Source organism: Pagrus pagrus, assembly GCF_965226575.1.
Source record: "Pagrus pagrus genome assembly, chromosome: 10".
Taxonomy (NCBI): domain Eukaryota; kingdom Metazoa; phylum Chordata; class Actinopteri; order Spariformes; family Sparidae; genus Pagrus; species Pagrus pagrus.
In genome coordinates this window covers 1,714,105-1,730,047 of record NC_140194.1, presented here as the reverse complement: position 1 = coordinate 1,730,047, position 15,943 = coordinate 1,714,105, and the positions used below count along the sequence as shown (strand labels likewise).

The 15,943-nt window shown below is 41.9% G+C and overlaps 2 protein-coding genes across 5 annotated transcripts; both read right to left on the bottom strand.

Annotated features, from left to right (window-relative positions):
- Positions 1-3,558: 3,558 nt before the first annotated feature.
- On the bottom strand, positions 3,559-6,768 carry LOC311264076 (troponin I, fast skeletal muscle-like). Its single transcript, XM_084364627.1, has 7 exons — positions 6,671-6,768; positions 5,584-5,616; positions 5,308-5,344; positions 4,992-5,120; positions 4,462-4,551; positions 4,210-4,383; positions 3,559-4,117 (listed from the first exon to the last, which is right to left on the bottom strand). The coding sequence occupies exons 2-7, from the start codon at positions 5,589-5,591 to the stop codon at positions 4,040-4,042; spliced, it is 516 nt and encodes a 171-aa protein (XP_084220753.1). The 5' UTR covers positions 5,592-5,616; positions 6,671-6,768; the 3' UTR covers positions 3,559-4,039.
- Positions 6,769-7,890: 1,122 nt separating this feature from the next.
- On the bottom strand, positions 7,891-15,192 carry LOC311264077 (troponin I, fast skeletal muscle-like). Of its 4 annotated transcripts, none has more exons than XM_084364628.1 (7): positions 15,080-15,192; positions 13,733-13,765; positions 11,466-11,505; positions 11,249-11,377; positions 10,221-10,310; positions 9,292-9,465; positions 7,891-8,233 (listed from the first exon to the last, which is right to left on the bottom strand). In XM_084364628.1, exons 2-7 carry the CDS (start codon positions 13,738-13,740, stop codon positions 8,159-8,161), a joined length of 516 nt encoding a protein of 171 aa, XP_084220754.1. In that variant the 5' UTR covers positions 13,741-13,765; positions 15,080-15,192; the 3' UTR covers positions 7,891-8,158. The 4 variants fall into 4 exon arrangements, with proteins under 4 accessions (XP_084220754.1, XP_084220756.1, XP_084220755.1 ...); XM_084364630.1 differs by having other exon boundaries at positions 15,084-15,144; XM_084364629.1 differs by having other exon boundaries at positions 15,001-15,140.
- Positions 15,193-15,943: the final 751 nt, after the last annotated feature.

Here is a 15,943-nt window from a genome sequence, read left to right as displayed (position 1 = left end):
TCAGATCCTCCAGCTGTTCGGACGTAACGGCTGAAAACAGCTTCACCAGATGTTTCAGGTGTGTTTGAGGAGCAGCTGAAAGAGAAGAGCCGGAGGAGCCGAGCGGTGACGTGGTCGAGTGGGAGGACGTGTTGTGACCTGTAAAGTAGTGCAGCAGCATTCTGAATCAGTTGTAGCTGATTTATTCTGTATTTCTTGTTTGGTGGAGCAGAGAGGAGACGTGGATTCACTTTCCTTTAAGGCTTTGTTCACAGGAACTCAGTGCTGCAGACATCAAATGTTACTCATGGAGGCAGCAGTGACAACATCTTACATTTCATTCAGTCAAATCTAAATGAACACATCTAAACTAAAACCCTGGAGGCAGATCTCAGCCCTCTCATGTGTGCAGCAGTCAGAAGTTACTTCAGGTGAGGCTCGTTGTCCTGACACTCGGTGCAGGAACAGAGACGAGTGAGGAGGAACCAGAGGAAAACACCGGTCCAACAGCCAGTGAGTGAAGCAAAGAAAATGTGCATTATATTGATGATATGTGATCATCAGTCTTTGGTGTTTGGACTCCAAAGGGAGATTTGGTGATCGAGTCCAGACGCTGGTGGTCCATGTGTGCTTATCATATCTTTTATTCTTCAACATGTCACAAAACTGATAAAAATATCATTATAGCTCCAGAGAGATGAGAAATCTCATTTTAACCAGAACTAAAGCTGAGGCCATCATACTGAGCCCATTGGACCGAGCCCAGCCGACTGGTGACGGAGAGAAAACATGGCGTTTTTTTGAAGGCCGTCTTGGTGAAGTCACATGATCCAAATATAACTCTGAGGCGTCTCCTCACATTCCCTCGGAGGCCGACGGGATAAAGTTAGCTGCTGAGGAAACTTTAGAGGCCCCGGAGCTCCGGGCCCCCAGCAGGCCCGGAGGCAGAGCTCACAGCACCATACAAGGAGAGCGCCAGTGTGTGTGTGTGTGTGTGTGTGTGTGTGTGTGTGTGTGCGTGTGTGTGTGTGTGTGGGGAGGGGTGTTTCTGAAAGCAGCCCTGAGTTAAGAACTACAAGAACTTTTGGGAGTTTCCTTCCTTCTAGTCTCGTAACTCCAGAACTCCACCGTTCAGAAACACTTTCAGTCCAACCAATCACAATCATCTGGGCCGGCACAAAGCCCAGGATGCAGCGAGAGTACCACTAAAAAAAAAAGTTAGGTGGAAGTAACAAAGTACAGATACTTAGTTACTGTACTTCAGTACATGTCTCAGGTATCTGTCCTGTACCTGAGCATCTCTGAGACTTTCCCTCTCTACATCTGAACACAAACATCTGAACTTTCTCCTCCTCACAGCTTCAAACAGCCTCGTTACTTTAGTTTGATGCATTTGAGGTGAATTATGGATTATTGTAATTTGGCGTCATCGCACGCCGCCTTCCCAATATCACAAGACTGATCTCAGACGCAGCGAGACGAGACAAAGACGTAAGAAGACGTGAACAGACAGAGAGGGAGGCTGGAACGGGGAGAAAAGGCGTGTTAGTGTCTCGTATCTGCAGAGAGTTTCTTATTTTCTCTCTTTGTTGCTGCTCGGACGCTTTACCAACCCAACATGTGGCTATTTGACGTCCTGGGAATGAGACTCAACAATCAACTATCTTTGTGGTGCGTTCAGGAACAGCTGGGACAAATCCTGCTGACTCTACCTTTAACTTTAATAGTCTTTGAATTATATTAATATGACGTGAGCTTCAGTTAGCTTTGACCACAAATGTCCTTCAGAGGGAGACTTTTTACTCTGATACTCTGAGTACATGTCAGAGCCTGTGCTCTATTACTTTTACTGGAGTAAAGAAGCTGTATCAGTACTTCTGGAGTAAATCCCACTACAGAACCCAGCAGGTCGTACTGCTCGATCCAAAACTCCCAAAAAGAGTCCAGTTGCAGTTCGTCTGCTTGTCAGGTTGTTGTTTCATGCAGCGACGGAGACTTTGAATGCTAAACATGGAGACAGTAAAAGGGGCGGAGAATCGGAAGAAGTCGGCCAATCACAGGCTTTTACACACAGTGTACTTCCTGTGAGTCAGACTTTCTTCACACTAAAAGCACTAAATGATGCGTTTTTCTCATTTAAGATTCATTTCTGGATTCACACTTTTTCAGTCAGCTGTCACACGACTGTGATGGCGACAGGTCGTTACGAACATTCAGTCGTTGATCTGCAGACAGTAATAGTTTATATTACACCAGCTGAACGTCTATTAAACCCTTATATACCTCCTTTATCAAACCAGTCAGTCAGGAGTGAGTCACAGAGGTAAAACAACACTGTAATATGACAACACTGCTCTGTATCCAGAATCCTTAAAGACTCTTCTCACCATCAGGATGAGAAATATTATTTATGTTGTATTTATTTATATAATCATATAGAAGAGGCACAGACGGGTCGGAGGAGTCGGTGGCCTTGTGACGTTCAGCTCACAGGATCAGGTTTCATCTGGAGCTGCTGCTGTTGTCTGCACATTTTAAAGCAGTGACTCTGAATGTAAACAAGGACAATGATCCAAACCAGCACGAGAATATCAGCACGTCATCGGTGTGAACATCGGACTGAAACGAACAGGACGATTTAAATCACGAAAATATTAGATATCAGCAAAAATCCCAAATTGTGCAAGTTATTCATCATTTTACAACGAAGTGAAAGTCCTTCATGCAACATGAATTACAGGACATAAACACAGTCATTCATATACAGATATACATAAACACGTGGTGCATCTTTTCTAACGGTGGTGATGTAGTCGGCTTCATCTGGGTGTGTGAGCATCGATGTTACAAACACAGAGTCCACCGCTCCTCGTCATCGTGCACAGAGATGACACGATGTCAGGAGAACGATATTATCATGATAGATTATCTTTGACTTTGTTTTCTGTGTTAAAAATAAATAAAATATAAAAAATTAATGACTGTAGAGTGTGTGGAGAGTCTGTAACCAAAACTTTAGAAAAATAAAGAGACAATATCAGTTTCAGGTGAAAAGACGAGCAGATGAACTCATAAACAAAAGATGCAGATATAAGATATCATCATATTTGTATAATTAACATGATATCAATATTTCATCTTTTAATATCATGGTGATCGTGATGTCTTGATATTGTTACACCCCTAATTGTTCATCATACGTCTGATTATAAACACTGAAACATTTCCTCATGTGATTTTTTTTTTACTGTTAAACAACCAAATATAACTTTTTTAAATAGATCACACCATCATTTCTCTTAATGTCTTGATGTCGGGTCAGTTTTTACTTTTGCATCGATGTAGAAATGTAATCAGAATAAATAAATAATGCTGATTTATTATTCATTTCTCTCCTGATAAACCTGTATTCACTAAAATACAATTGTTTTAGTATTTCCAGAAAAATTAACTTTAGTTTTTCAAATTGTTTTGGTTTCCTGGGAAGAAAAAACAAAGATTTTATAGATTTTTTAGAAAAATCTACATAAAAAATAATCAATATTTACGAGGAAAAAAGGATCAATGCCTTCATCAAAATCATTTTACATAACGAGACTTTATTCGCGGCGGCGGGAAAAGAAATGTCATATATTTTTTGAATCATGTCCGTGCTGCTGTGTTAAAAATGAGACACACAAAAAACAAAATCCACTTTTTATTTTCTTCCACATTCGACTTTATTGTTTTTAAGTTTGTGTGAATGTTTCCTGTGTGGAGTTTAAGACTTGTTGTTGTTGTGTGAACCTGCAGAAACTCTCCACACTCCTCCTTCTCCTCCTTCTCCTCCTCCTCCTCCTCCTTCTCCTCCTCCAGACGAAGTGTCAAAACAAGACAAGAGAAAAGATCCTCAACACGACTGACTGCCTCCTCTCCGACACGCTAACCTGCTGTGACCTCACCCCAACGTAAAACAGCCGCTCGGTTCAACAACACATCTACAGTAAGACACGTGGAGTTCATATAAACAGAAAGACAACGAGCAGCGACACGAGCGACTACTGCAGCAAAGTTAAAATCTTTAGGAGGTCTCGAACATCTTCTTCCTGTCGGCCTTCTCCTCGATGTTCTGACGCCAGTCGCCGACCGCCTCCGCAGGCTGCAAGACACAAACAGTTGACAGTCACCAGGTGTCTGTCCACCTCCTCCTGCTGCTCGTACCTGTTTGAAGGTCCTGCTGTAGAGACTCACCTCCTGTTTCACCTCCTTCTTCACCTGCTTCAGGTTGGTCCTCAGGTCCATGTTGACCGTGTGCTTGGTACCCAGCAGAGCCTTCAGCATGGTGTCGGCCGACATACGCACTTTCTTCAGAGCGGGTTTCTTCACACCGATCAGATCCACCACCTTGATCTTCAGGTCCTCGATCTACGAGCAGAGAGAAGGGTTTTATTTCAGTTTCCCGTCGGTGAGAAGGTCTCCGTGACCCTGTCGGGGGGAGTTTACCTCTTTGTCGGCCTTCTGCACTTTGGCCGCGATGTCGTACCTCTCCTCATCGATCCCGTCAATGAGGGCGTGGAGCTTCTTGCAGTATTCCTGTCGGCGTGCGAACACACAGTTCTCATGTTACAGATATAAACAGGAGTACAGCTGCAGCTCGTGTGGCACATATCAGGTGAAGGTTCTGACATTAAAGCTGAATTTTGACATTTTGTACTGAAAACACTGACGAATAAATCAGATTAATTTCACAACACATTTTTCCCTCAGAATGTGAAGACGTTGGATCCACACACAGGCCAGTGAACGAGTGAGTGAATGATGCTAATGATGCTAATGATGCTAATAATGATAATTAATGCTCCAGGATGCACATTCATCATGGCAGAGTGCTGCTAGCACTTAATAACATGATATAGATATAAAGCAGGTGTAACTGCATTAAAGCTAGCTGGTCATAGAAGACAGACTTCGTCTCTGTACGACTGCTGAATGTTTTTTTAAAATGGCGGCTCCATAAACGAGCGGCGTCTCACCATCAGGGCGCTCTGGTCGCCGCTCGTGTCCGGGTTGGGACAGTGCTCGGACATGTAGGCCTCCTTAGCCGCAACGTTTTCCTTTTTCTCCTGCTCGAGCCAGTTCTGAGCGATCTGGAGGATCAGGCTCTGCAACAACAGCGTCACACACAGACAGGAAGTCAGACGTGTTGTAGGTTTTTGGTCTTTTTATGGACGTTTGTTGATAAAAAGAAAAATGGTAGAATAACTTTTTCACAAATATTTTCAGAGAAACCCTTGAATTTTTATCAAGAACTGTAACAAATGCATTTATCATTAAATACAGACGGTTCACCTTGAGGTGATGCCTGCGGCTGGAGGTCAGCTTTTTCCTGTTTAAAGAGGAAGAACATCGAAAATATAAACATTAACATCATATTCACTCTGAAAATGAAGCTTTTCTTCTTTGTGAAAGATAATTTCACGTTGCACTGCTATGAACTTATACTTCTTATCTTGAAATAAAGCAGATTTATGTTTTAATGTCAGGATAATATTATTAATTATTAAAATCTATCATTTCAGCAGATGTTGTGCTCGTAAACAGGATGTAGTTGCTGTTCAGACTTACTCAGACATCTCGGCGTTTTTTGCGGTTCACAACCTGCATGAAGACAAACGTCAAGCAGAGCAGACATTTGAGTATTTTTGACCTCTGCTGAACACCGTAGCACTTTCAGACCAGTCAGTGTGAGGTTCTCTGAGATCAGCATGTTCTGCTGATGGAGACGGTCGGCACGGTAACGTGATCCGAGGCCACAGCTGAAGAGCAGCGACGTCGACTGATTTAAACTGGGACGCTCGAGATCGAGTGTCGTGTCTGTGGCGTTTACGAGCCGATCGGATGACGAGTTAATTTGAAAAATGTCTCCAGTGGAATATAATTAAATAAAGTTAATCACTGATTCATTTTAAGTTCCTGTGAATGTTGGAAGTCCAGATCAGGAGAAATGATCTCTTAAATTCAGAGTCACAGGGACACAAACATACCGCCTTAAAAAAACTATTCAGAAACTATCAAGCTAAAAATAAAAGAAATGGATCCTGCAGACACTCTGATACATTATTAATCCTGAATATCATCAACATAACATCCATATTAATTAAACCATTAGTTGTTGTCACAGAAGCTGAAATTTAAAACCAAATAAGCTTTAAACAAATTACATTTTCACATGTTTTGCAAAAGCAAACGGCACAAGTTTAAGGACCTCACTGATCTGGTTTGTAAAGTTGAATCAGGATATTTGTCTGCCTGTAAAACCTTCAAGCATCACATTAAGATGTTTTATCCATCTGACTGCGACACTGTGAAGAGTTTCTTTCTAAGAATGAGCCGCAAACATCTTCAGGACCATAAAACACGACACAGTGGAGCTGAAGCGGTCTCGTAAATTCAGGTCTGTCAGGAAAAAAGGTCAAATGTGAGCAGCAAACATGTAGAAAGAGAGTTCTGGATGTCAGGACGGGTCAAAGGTGGAGAAACAAACCGTCTGCGATCCTCTTTTAGGATCTTTAGAAGTTTGAAGTCGGGCTGATTTGCGGCTGCTCTCAACGTCTATTTGTTTTCTGCTGTGGTAAAATAAAAGATGCTGCTCTCAGAGAGGCTCACAGAGGCTGCAGGGACATAAAGAGACAAAATAAAGAAGATTTCTCACCGATCGACAGGAGGAAGAAGAAGAAGAAGACACACTGGGTGGAAGAAAAGGAGACACTGCCAAAGCCACACAGTGAAAAATGAAATAGGGTATATATGGTGGGTTGCGATGCCTCAGCAAAATGCCCAGATCCTCTTTATGGAAATGGATTCCCGGGCAGACCAATGGGCCAACGAGCTCCTGAAATACACCCGGCCCAGCCCCGCTCTGCAAACCGCCCTCCCTGAGGCAAACTGAAGCCTTTAAGTCCTTAAACAGCCTTTAAAACCAGATCTTCTCCCTGATTTTACCCCTTAAAATGTCTTAAAGTGGCTTTAATGTTGTTTAATAGAGCGACCACCATCACATGGAAACACTGAAGTCGTCTGTCTCTTGATTTCATTTGAAATGTTTGAAGTTTGAACTATTTGAATTAAAAGATTAACAAAGATCTTCTCTTATCGCATCATCAAAGAGAAAAACTCCTCTCAACATTTTCAGATTCTTGTTAAGAAGTTTTCCTCAGTCTGTCTCTGTTTAAAGGAATAATTCAACATTTTTAAGAAACAGAGAGATGAGAAGACAGATATCAAACGTGTGTGTGTTAAAATATGGAGTAAGGATGTTAGCTTAGCTTAGCATAAAGACTGGAAGCAGAGGGAAACAGCTAGCCAGGCTGCGTCCAAACACAAACTGTCCCTGTGCTCTGTGAACAAAGGAAACATGATTTAACGGTGTTGGCAGGCGCGTTAGTAAACATCTAGAAACAGGCTAACCGTTTCCCTTTGTTTCCAGTCTTTATGCTAAGCTAAGCAACATGAAATTAATACCCAATAAATATATTTCCCATAAAAGTTGTATTTTCGGAGCCAGACTTTTATATTGTCGTGTTTAATAACTTAGTTAAGAGTCATTTCTTTGTTGGCTGTCAGATGGATTTAATTGACTTTTGATGAGTTGAGCGTCTGTTTCAGAGTTTTATTTGTACCAACAGGTTCATGAAGTCGTTCAGGACGACGTCTCCTCGCTAAGAGTTCATCTTTGATCTACGAAACAAAACTTTTTTAGTTTTCAATCTAACGGCTAAAAGTCCTGATTGTGTTTGTGAAACTTCATCATGTTTTGAAGATAATCAAAAGAAAGATCCGAGTACAGACTGACTTTTTGAAAAGAGTGTGATTTTAGCGTTTAGATGTCAGTTTGATGACGTGTGAAGATAAATGTAACAAACAAGTTTAATCCTTATTTCCAAACATTTATTTCCATCGACTCCATGTTGACCTGAACATGACGACAGTTGTCTGTCTGCGTACATGATGACGTGACTTCCTCTCAGCTCAGTCTCTCACGGTGGTGCCGGCGTCACAAAACAACCAAGAAAACAACAAAAAAAGTGTCTGAACTCTCGTCTCCGTGTGTCTCGCTGGAGCTCAGAGACACAATCAGTCACTCAGACCTTGGCGGAAACGTCTCCCCCCCCGCTGGCGTCCTGGCCACCTCACGAGGGTTTTAGGAAGTCTCGAACATCTTCTTCCTGTCGGCCTTATCCTCGATGTTCTTACGCCAGTCACCCGCCTCTGTGTTCTGCACAACGACAACAACGACAACAACAACGACAACAACAACGACTCATTAACAAGAAAACTTTGGGACAAAACGCAGCGACTCGTGTTTTAACCCTTTAAATGACAAATATTAAGTGTAAAAATAAACTTGTAATCAAGTACAAGGCAACAAATCCTCTAATAAAGTCCCCACAATCTTATTTTCTTAAAACGCGGCAGTAAAACTGTTGTCAAAAGCAAGTTAAAGGGTAACTCCACCATTTTTCCACATTAAGGTGTGTTTACAGGTCTTGGGGAGTACTGCTGCGTAAGTATAAAAAGTAGTTTGAGCCACAAAAGGCTCCAGAAGAAGTTGCATGTAATCTGATAAACTGCCTCCAGTGATGTCACTGAGTGGCTAAGTTGCATTGTGGGTAATGTAGTCACATGGTTTTGCTTTGCCCTCCTATAACGCTGTCTGACAGTTTAAAAACAAATTCATCGACACAGCAGAACCAAAATGAATCACCTCTGTTATTCCACACATCCTTCTTCCTTTTCAAAACCTGCTGCCTACATTACCCACAACGCACCTGAGCCACTCAGTGACATCACTGGAGGCAGTTTATCAGATGGAGTTACCCTTTAATGTCTTAATGTCTTTTTTTGTTCTTCCGAATGTTTCATTTTTTATTTTATTTGTATCAGAGAAATCAGATTACAACAGTGGTGGAATGTAACTGAGTACATTTACTCAGGTACAGTACTAGAGTACAGTTTTTAGGGACTTGTACTCAAGTATTCCCATTTTCTGTGTCTTTATACTTCATTTATACTCCACTTCATTTCATTCTGGAGTCAAATACTGTACTTTTTTTACTTCACTACATTTACTTGATAACTTTAGTTACAGTTACTTTGCAGATTACATTCTGCATCAGAGCCGAAGTGGCACATTTTTAAAGTTACAAACATGTAAATATATGTAATTTACTTTTACTTGTACTTTTACTCCTCTGTTGATACTCTGATTACATTTCAACGCATGATGTTGTGTGTACTCAGGCTGTGTCCAGCCGTCACGTGACGCTTCCTCACCTCCTCTTTGACCTCCTTCTTGACCTGCTTCAGGTTGGCTCTCAGGTCCATGGTCACCTTGTGTTTTCCTCCCAGCAGAGCCTGCAGCATGGCGTCGGCGGACATACGTACTTTCTTCAGGGCGGGTTTCTTCACGCCGGCCAGCTCGACCACCTTCAGCTTCAGGTCCTCAATCTGGAGGCGGAGACACAAGACGACGAGTTAGTGCAGATGTTGTGGACGCGTTCTCAGAAGGAACGTTGATGTTTACGGATAATAAGTGAATCAATTCAAAAGTGCAAAATCCACCAATCAAGAAGCAGTTTCACCTCAAAAACTCTGAATTTAAAGAATTACACACTAGAAACTCACACAACTTAAAACTACACAAGGTCGATCAGAGGTTTACAAAAAGAACTGATTCATTTAAAGGTTTGTGCTCAGAAACGCTCCCTGTTTTTTCAGCTTGATTAGGCTTTTGATTAAAATGTTGAAATTTGGGGCAAAAACGAGGGTAAAACAGGACCCGATAAAAGAGTTAAAATGCTGACATCAGCGGGGTGAAACAAAATGTTAAAGTTTTGGGTAAAAAGAGTCAAACTGTTGTTAGAAACACACATTTATGTCAAACAAAACTCAAAAACTGTTTAAATGGACACATTTCACACAAAATCACCCAAAACCAGTTTTTATTAGTTAAAACTTCCTGCATCAAATGTAAAAATACTGAAGCATCAAAAATAAACAAAAAAAAAGGATCATTACACTCAATTTAAAATGCAAAATTCACTGATAAAGACGCAGCTGAGATGTCGGGATCAGACAGACCTGATGAGATGAGTTTAACAAAAGAAAAACTTCCTGTCGTCTTTTTCTTCAGCTTTGATAAAAACACTCAAACACTCGTCGCTTCACCTGAGTTCGTCCCGTCAGGTGACTCTGCGACTCACCTCTTTGTTGGCCTTCTGCACTTTGGCCTCGGCGTCGTACCTCTCGTCGTCGATCTTGTCGATGGCGGCGTGGATCTTCTTGCAGAGTTCCTGTCGACGCACCAAACAAACGAACACCTCGTAAACAGGGTGAACACGTTCATCAATCTCACACACAACTGACCGACTTCTTCTTTAATCTTATTATTTGTTTTTTTATTGAAATTTAAAGTGTGTTTTTGATGGAAATGAAAAAAATGTGTTGAAATGTGCAGATTTAGGGCGACGACCTGATAAAACACGACTCATAGAGTTTAAAATGAGGAAATGTGCAATAAAACAAACTAATGAGCAGATTTCATCAGCTACCTGCTCTTACAGCTGCTCCGTCACCGCCGAGACTCAAACAAAGGTTTGAACTTTCAATTTGTTTTTATTTTTAATTTAACGTTTAGATTTCGTTTCAGTTCGTCACCTCCGCAGAGTACATCATGTTTTCACCTGCGTCTGTTCGTTTGTCGGTTTGTCAGCAGGACTGAACAAAATTTTGGATGGAGGAAGGGAGACAGAGACTTTCTTTCACAGTGGGAGATTTGTTCGGGTCGTTTTTGACATTTTTAACATGTTAATTACTCAGTAAATCAGACAGTGACGGGTGCTGATGGAGGCGTCTCACATTACACCACTCCTTAAATCACTGCACTTATTACTGACCTGTGAATCACTAAACGGTCTCAGATCTACATGTACGTTACGAAGCATCCAGACCGCTCAGCTGATCTGAGGCTTCCTGAACACCTGAGGTCACCGGCGGCTGTGTCTTTATAACGACGTCTTTTAGTCTGTAACTTTTTATTTGTCTGCTTTTTCAGTTTTAACATTTTTCCTCTAAACACTTCGAATCGCCTCGTGTCTGAATGGCGCTGTACGAATAAACTCGCCTTGCCTTGGCGGAGGTATACGCTCTACTGTGTAGTTCTCATTTGTTTTTGGTTCAGGCGGGTTCAATGCGTCAGAAGTACATGATGCTACATGTGCTGCCGTCTCACCATGAGGGCGGCCTGGTCTCCGGCGAGGTCGGGGGCGGGGCAGTTATCAGCCATGTAGGTCACCTTCGCCTCCTCGTTGTCCTTCTTCTCCTGCTCGATCCAGTTGGCCGCGATCTGAAGCATCAAACTCTGCAGAGAGGTGAGAAAATAAAGTTTAATTCAAAAGTTAAACAATGAAAGATTTCAATGAAAAAGGGAAAGAGGGTTTACTTCCCACCTTCAGATGATGCCTGCGGCTGGAGGTCATCTTCTTTCCCCTGTCGGACAGAAATCACACACACTGAGTCCTGGAAGAGCTTCAAGTAAAGGAACAGTTCAACCACTAATAAAAAGTTCAGACGTTATCTGCTCTTCTCTCAGGTGAAGTGTCGCAGTCCACAAAACATTTGTGTGTCTCTGCCTTCTCCTAAACAACTGAAGGAGCCGAGACTCGTCTGGTGTAATCCAAGTCTCCAGAAGGCCCCAGATCACAAACTGATTTGAAAACATGTTATTTAATGCTTTTTACCCGTCTGAAGAAGGAGCATCCGCTCAAAACTCAACCGAGTCTCAATCTTATCAAATCAATTTAGTGATCGGGGCTCCTGGAGACCTGGATTAGTCCTGGACGAGTTGTGTGGAGACATTTCACGTTTGTTTAGAAGAAAGGAAAATGTTTTGTGGACGACGAAGCTTCACCTGACTTCCCGTCAGCACGGAGGGAGGAGATGATGACTTTTGGTTGAACTGTCGGTGTTCAGATTGATTCCACTCTCACGACTGTGCTCGAAATATGAAGCTACAGCCAGCAGCTGGTTAGCTTAGCTTAGCCTAGCCTGGACACCAGGGGGAGCAGTTAGCGAGTCACATGTTTAATGCTTTTAATTCGAGGCGTTAAAAACAAGGTGCGACTATTTGAAATCTTCACATAAAAATGTATTAATATAGTTTAAAGAGCTTCTTATTGAAAGTCTGTTTGCAGAGACGACCGTTCCTCTCGCATACCAACAACACGTCCAGCTGCTGTCATCTGAAGCTGACGTTTGACCTTCAGGCTGAACATTCACATGTGTTCAAGTCACTTTAGACTCGGCAGCAGCTTCATGGACGTCGGTCTGTCCGTCCACACTCAGACATTCACTCTGCAGAGTTTAGATTTAGATTTCAGATGTTCCCCGACATTAAATAACGATTTAATTTACATCATTGCAATCTCAACGTGAAGTTTTGTTTCTTATTTATATTGTTAATATTGTTCTTTCTGCTTTATTACTGTTTTTAATTGATGCTCTCCCCTTTTATCTGATCTGATCTTATATTTTCCTCTTCGGCTGTCTGTGAAGCTTTTTGTCGTCTTTGCTTGATCATATTATCAATTTTTCTAGTTTTTTCTAATTTCCGATTTTCCGATCTGTCTTATTGTCAGACATTGAACGCCTCCCTCAGCTTTAATGAAGGTTGTTGAACAGGACTTTAAGTGTTCGTGTCGTATTTTTATAAATAAATAACAAACTAAAAGATAAAACTTTACACAACATCGTTTCCCCGACAGGAAGTGATATGTATCTGCAAATTCTTCCGATTAACCAATATCACTAATTAGGACCTAATTAATTAATGCTACACATCCAATTAATTACTTTAAATTAAAGGGGCACTACGTAGTTTTGGAAAAGAAACTTTTTTTTTTAACATTTACAATATCAGTGAGGTAATAAAACAAACTTCTCTTCCATCAGTGAATAAACAAGCTGCTCTCAGAGGAAAATCAGGTCCCAGAACACTGTTTGAAGCTAGAAAGGTGGCAGGGTCCGCCACATATAAACAAAGTAAAACAGTATAAACTGTGTTTTTGTCCTTTAAGGTCAGTTTGTTTATTCAGTCATGAAAACAAAGAGAGTTTGTTTGTTTCCCTTCTCATTAACATAAAACTACAGACTGCTCCTTTAACTGCATAAACACAGAACATATGAATGATACATTCGTCTACAAGCAGAATATAATTATACATATATGACAAAGAGAGAATTAATTAATTAATTAATTAATTTAAAAAATATATTTATTTGGGTTTTAATGGAGATTTTCTATCAACGACTTTAAACTCAACAAAACAAACTAAATCTGAACTAAAATAACTATTTCAGAACTTTTCTCGTTAATTACGACCAAATGATGTTTTTTTCCATCGTGGCGTCGACTAAGTAACGGATCAGATCGCTGCGTTCTGTCTGATCGATCACCGCGCCGCTCTGGACTACAGACACCATGTTGTGACACACTATCTGGTGTCTAAATCCAAAACTTCCTCGGAGATTATCAGGAGTTAACAAGCTGCAAATAGATAAAGTGTTTACCAGGCGGCTGAGCCCGACAAGCTGAGCCCGAAGTGTTAACATGGACGAAAAACGGCACAAACAGAGATAAAGTTTGTTCAGAACATCCTGGTTCTGATTTAAAGACAGACATTTAACAGAGAAGAAGAAGAGGACGAGGTGTACTCACTCAGACATTTTGGCGGTTTGTGATCTTCACACCCTGTTCAGAGACAGAAGACACTCATCAGTTAATCACAAGCTGACAAGTCACATAAAGCTGCTGACTGACCGTCCACAGCTGAGCTCTGCAGGCCTCCACGTTATCGATCAGCAACCTTTTGACCCGAAACACGACACGCTTCTCTATCATGGAAATACCGTCTGCAAGCCATCACAAACCGGCTAATTCGGGCTGGGTGGGGTCAGATGCCGGGGCCCCCGGCGCTCAACAGTTGGCCCCTCAGAAGACATTCTGCCTGGAATCTGACTTCTTACAGCGAGCCGGCGGTCCGAGCACGAAGAGGCCACCGGCAGAGGAACCAAATGTGGCAGCAAGCACGCAGCAGAGGCGTTAACACCAACTCTGACATCCTGCAGGCACGTGAACCGCCGGCTGACACCGAGCGTCACAAAACTATAAAATACAGATTTATAGGAACATTTGTTTTTTGGGCGGCAGGACGAACTCTTCTGGTCCAGATTCAGACAGTTTACAGCTTTAAATCATCAGCAGCAACTTTCTCCACCGTCGACTTCACAAAAACTCAAATCTTCTTATTTTCATACAAAACAACCACAAATAATTCAACTTTCACCGAAAAGACGTCAAAGATTCAACTCACAAAGCAACAAAAGTCTCTGGCAGTCACTGAGTGCTAATTACAGTCCAACAGCTGTCATCAGCAATCAACTAACTCTTCAGTCATGAAATCTGACTCGACCAGCGAGCAAACAATCAAGGACGTTCAATGTTTCATATAATTAGCACCAGATAACATTTTATTTTTCTTTAAAATTATAACCTTATTAAATGATTTTGAAAGCACGGACTCTTCAGACGAAGCTCTTTCCGTCTGGACGTTGAGTTTTAAAGATTTAAAATCAAAACTGACAAAATGAACCTTCAGCTTTCATTATTTTAAATGTTAACCTGAATGTCTCCACCAACGTGAAGCTTCACAAAACAAACAGCATCGAGTCGCCATGAACTGATTTTCACCTGAAGAAGCTCGAACAACAAAACGATAAATTATCTTTAAAGTCCGAACGTGAACCTGCCTGAACGTCCCGTCGTTATTTCACTCCTCAGCTCAGAGTCCTTCAACGAGTCCGACAGTCTCTGATTCTACCTCCACACATCTTGAACGCAGCCTCAGAGGTCAGAGGTCACACCTGCAGCAGCACCTTTTAAAAAACAGATAAAAACCGGCTCTGCAGAATAAAACTCAGTCCCACCTGTCGAACCGGACCTCAGCGTGACTCTCTGTATTGTTTCCTACCGGAGCGAACGAAGCCGAGCAGCAGAGACTCTCACCTACTGAACGTGACGAGGAGGAGGAAGACGAAGAAGGGGGGGAGACACTGCCAACTCCTAACAGTAGAGATTAAACAGGGTATATAGGGTGTGAAGTGCTCGCTCAGCAGAAAAGTCAGCCCTCTTTATGGTAGCAGAGCCACTTCAGACCAATGGGCCGGCAGGCTCCAGAAATACCTCCACAACTCTCCGAGGAACCTCGTAAATTTCTGCCGCAGGAAGTCGCCTCCTTGGACTGAACGGCGAGGAGACGCTATCGGGTTCCCCCCCACGGAGACGAGGTGATTGTTACACAACAGGCAGCGCAGGCGACATGATTAATGTCACAACTCAGCTGCCTTTATACCAGCAGAGAGAGCAGCCTGTGAAGCTGTTACACCGTCAAAGATCAGGCCGGAGAGCTCACAGGAGCCAGCCGACCCTCCAGCAAATCAGCACAAATACCCAAGAGTTATTTAGTTTTCTTTAAAGTCCATTAAACTGAATTTCTTCTTCAGACTCAAAGTGTTTTGATCAATCGACTCACGATCAGCATGTTTGCAGACTTCCCAGCATGCACTGTGACTTCAAACTCTCCTGAGAGGATTTTTTTAATAGTTGAAAGAAAAACATGACGTGACTGTCACACATTTTAGAGTCAGTCAGGGTTTGTTTTCATCCTCTGCTGCTCACAGACACAGATTCAAACGACGCACTGTGTTTATGTGTATTTGTATGAATGTTCTGTTTCTGCAGCATGAAGTTTATGATCATTTCGTTTTGTTGTATAATGAAGAATAAATCACATCGTGCTTGTATTGTTTCCTTTGCTCGTCCTTGTCTCTCAAATACTGGAAACTTCTGTCGACATGATGTTTGAACAGC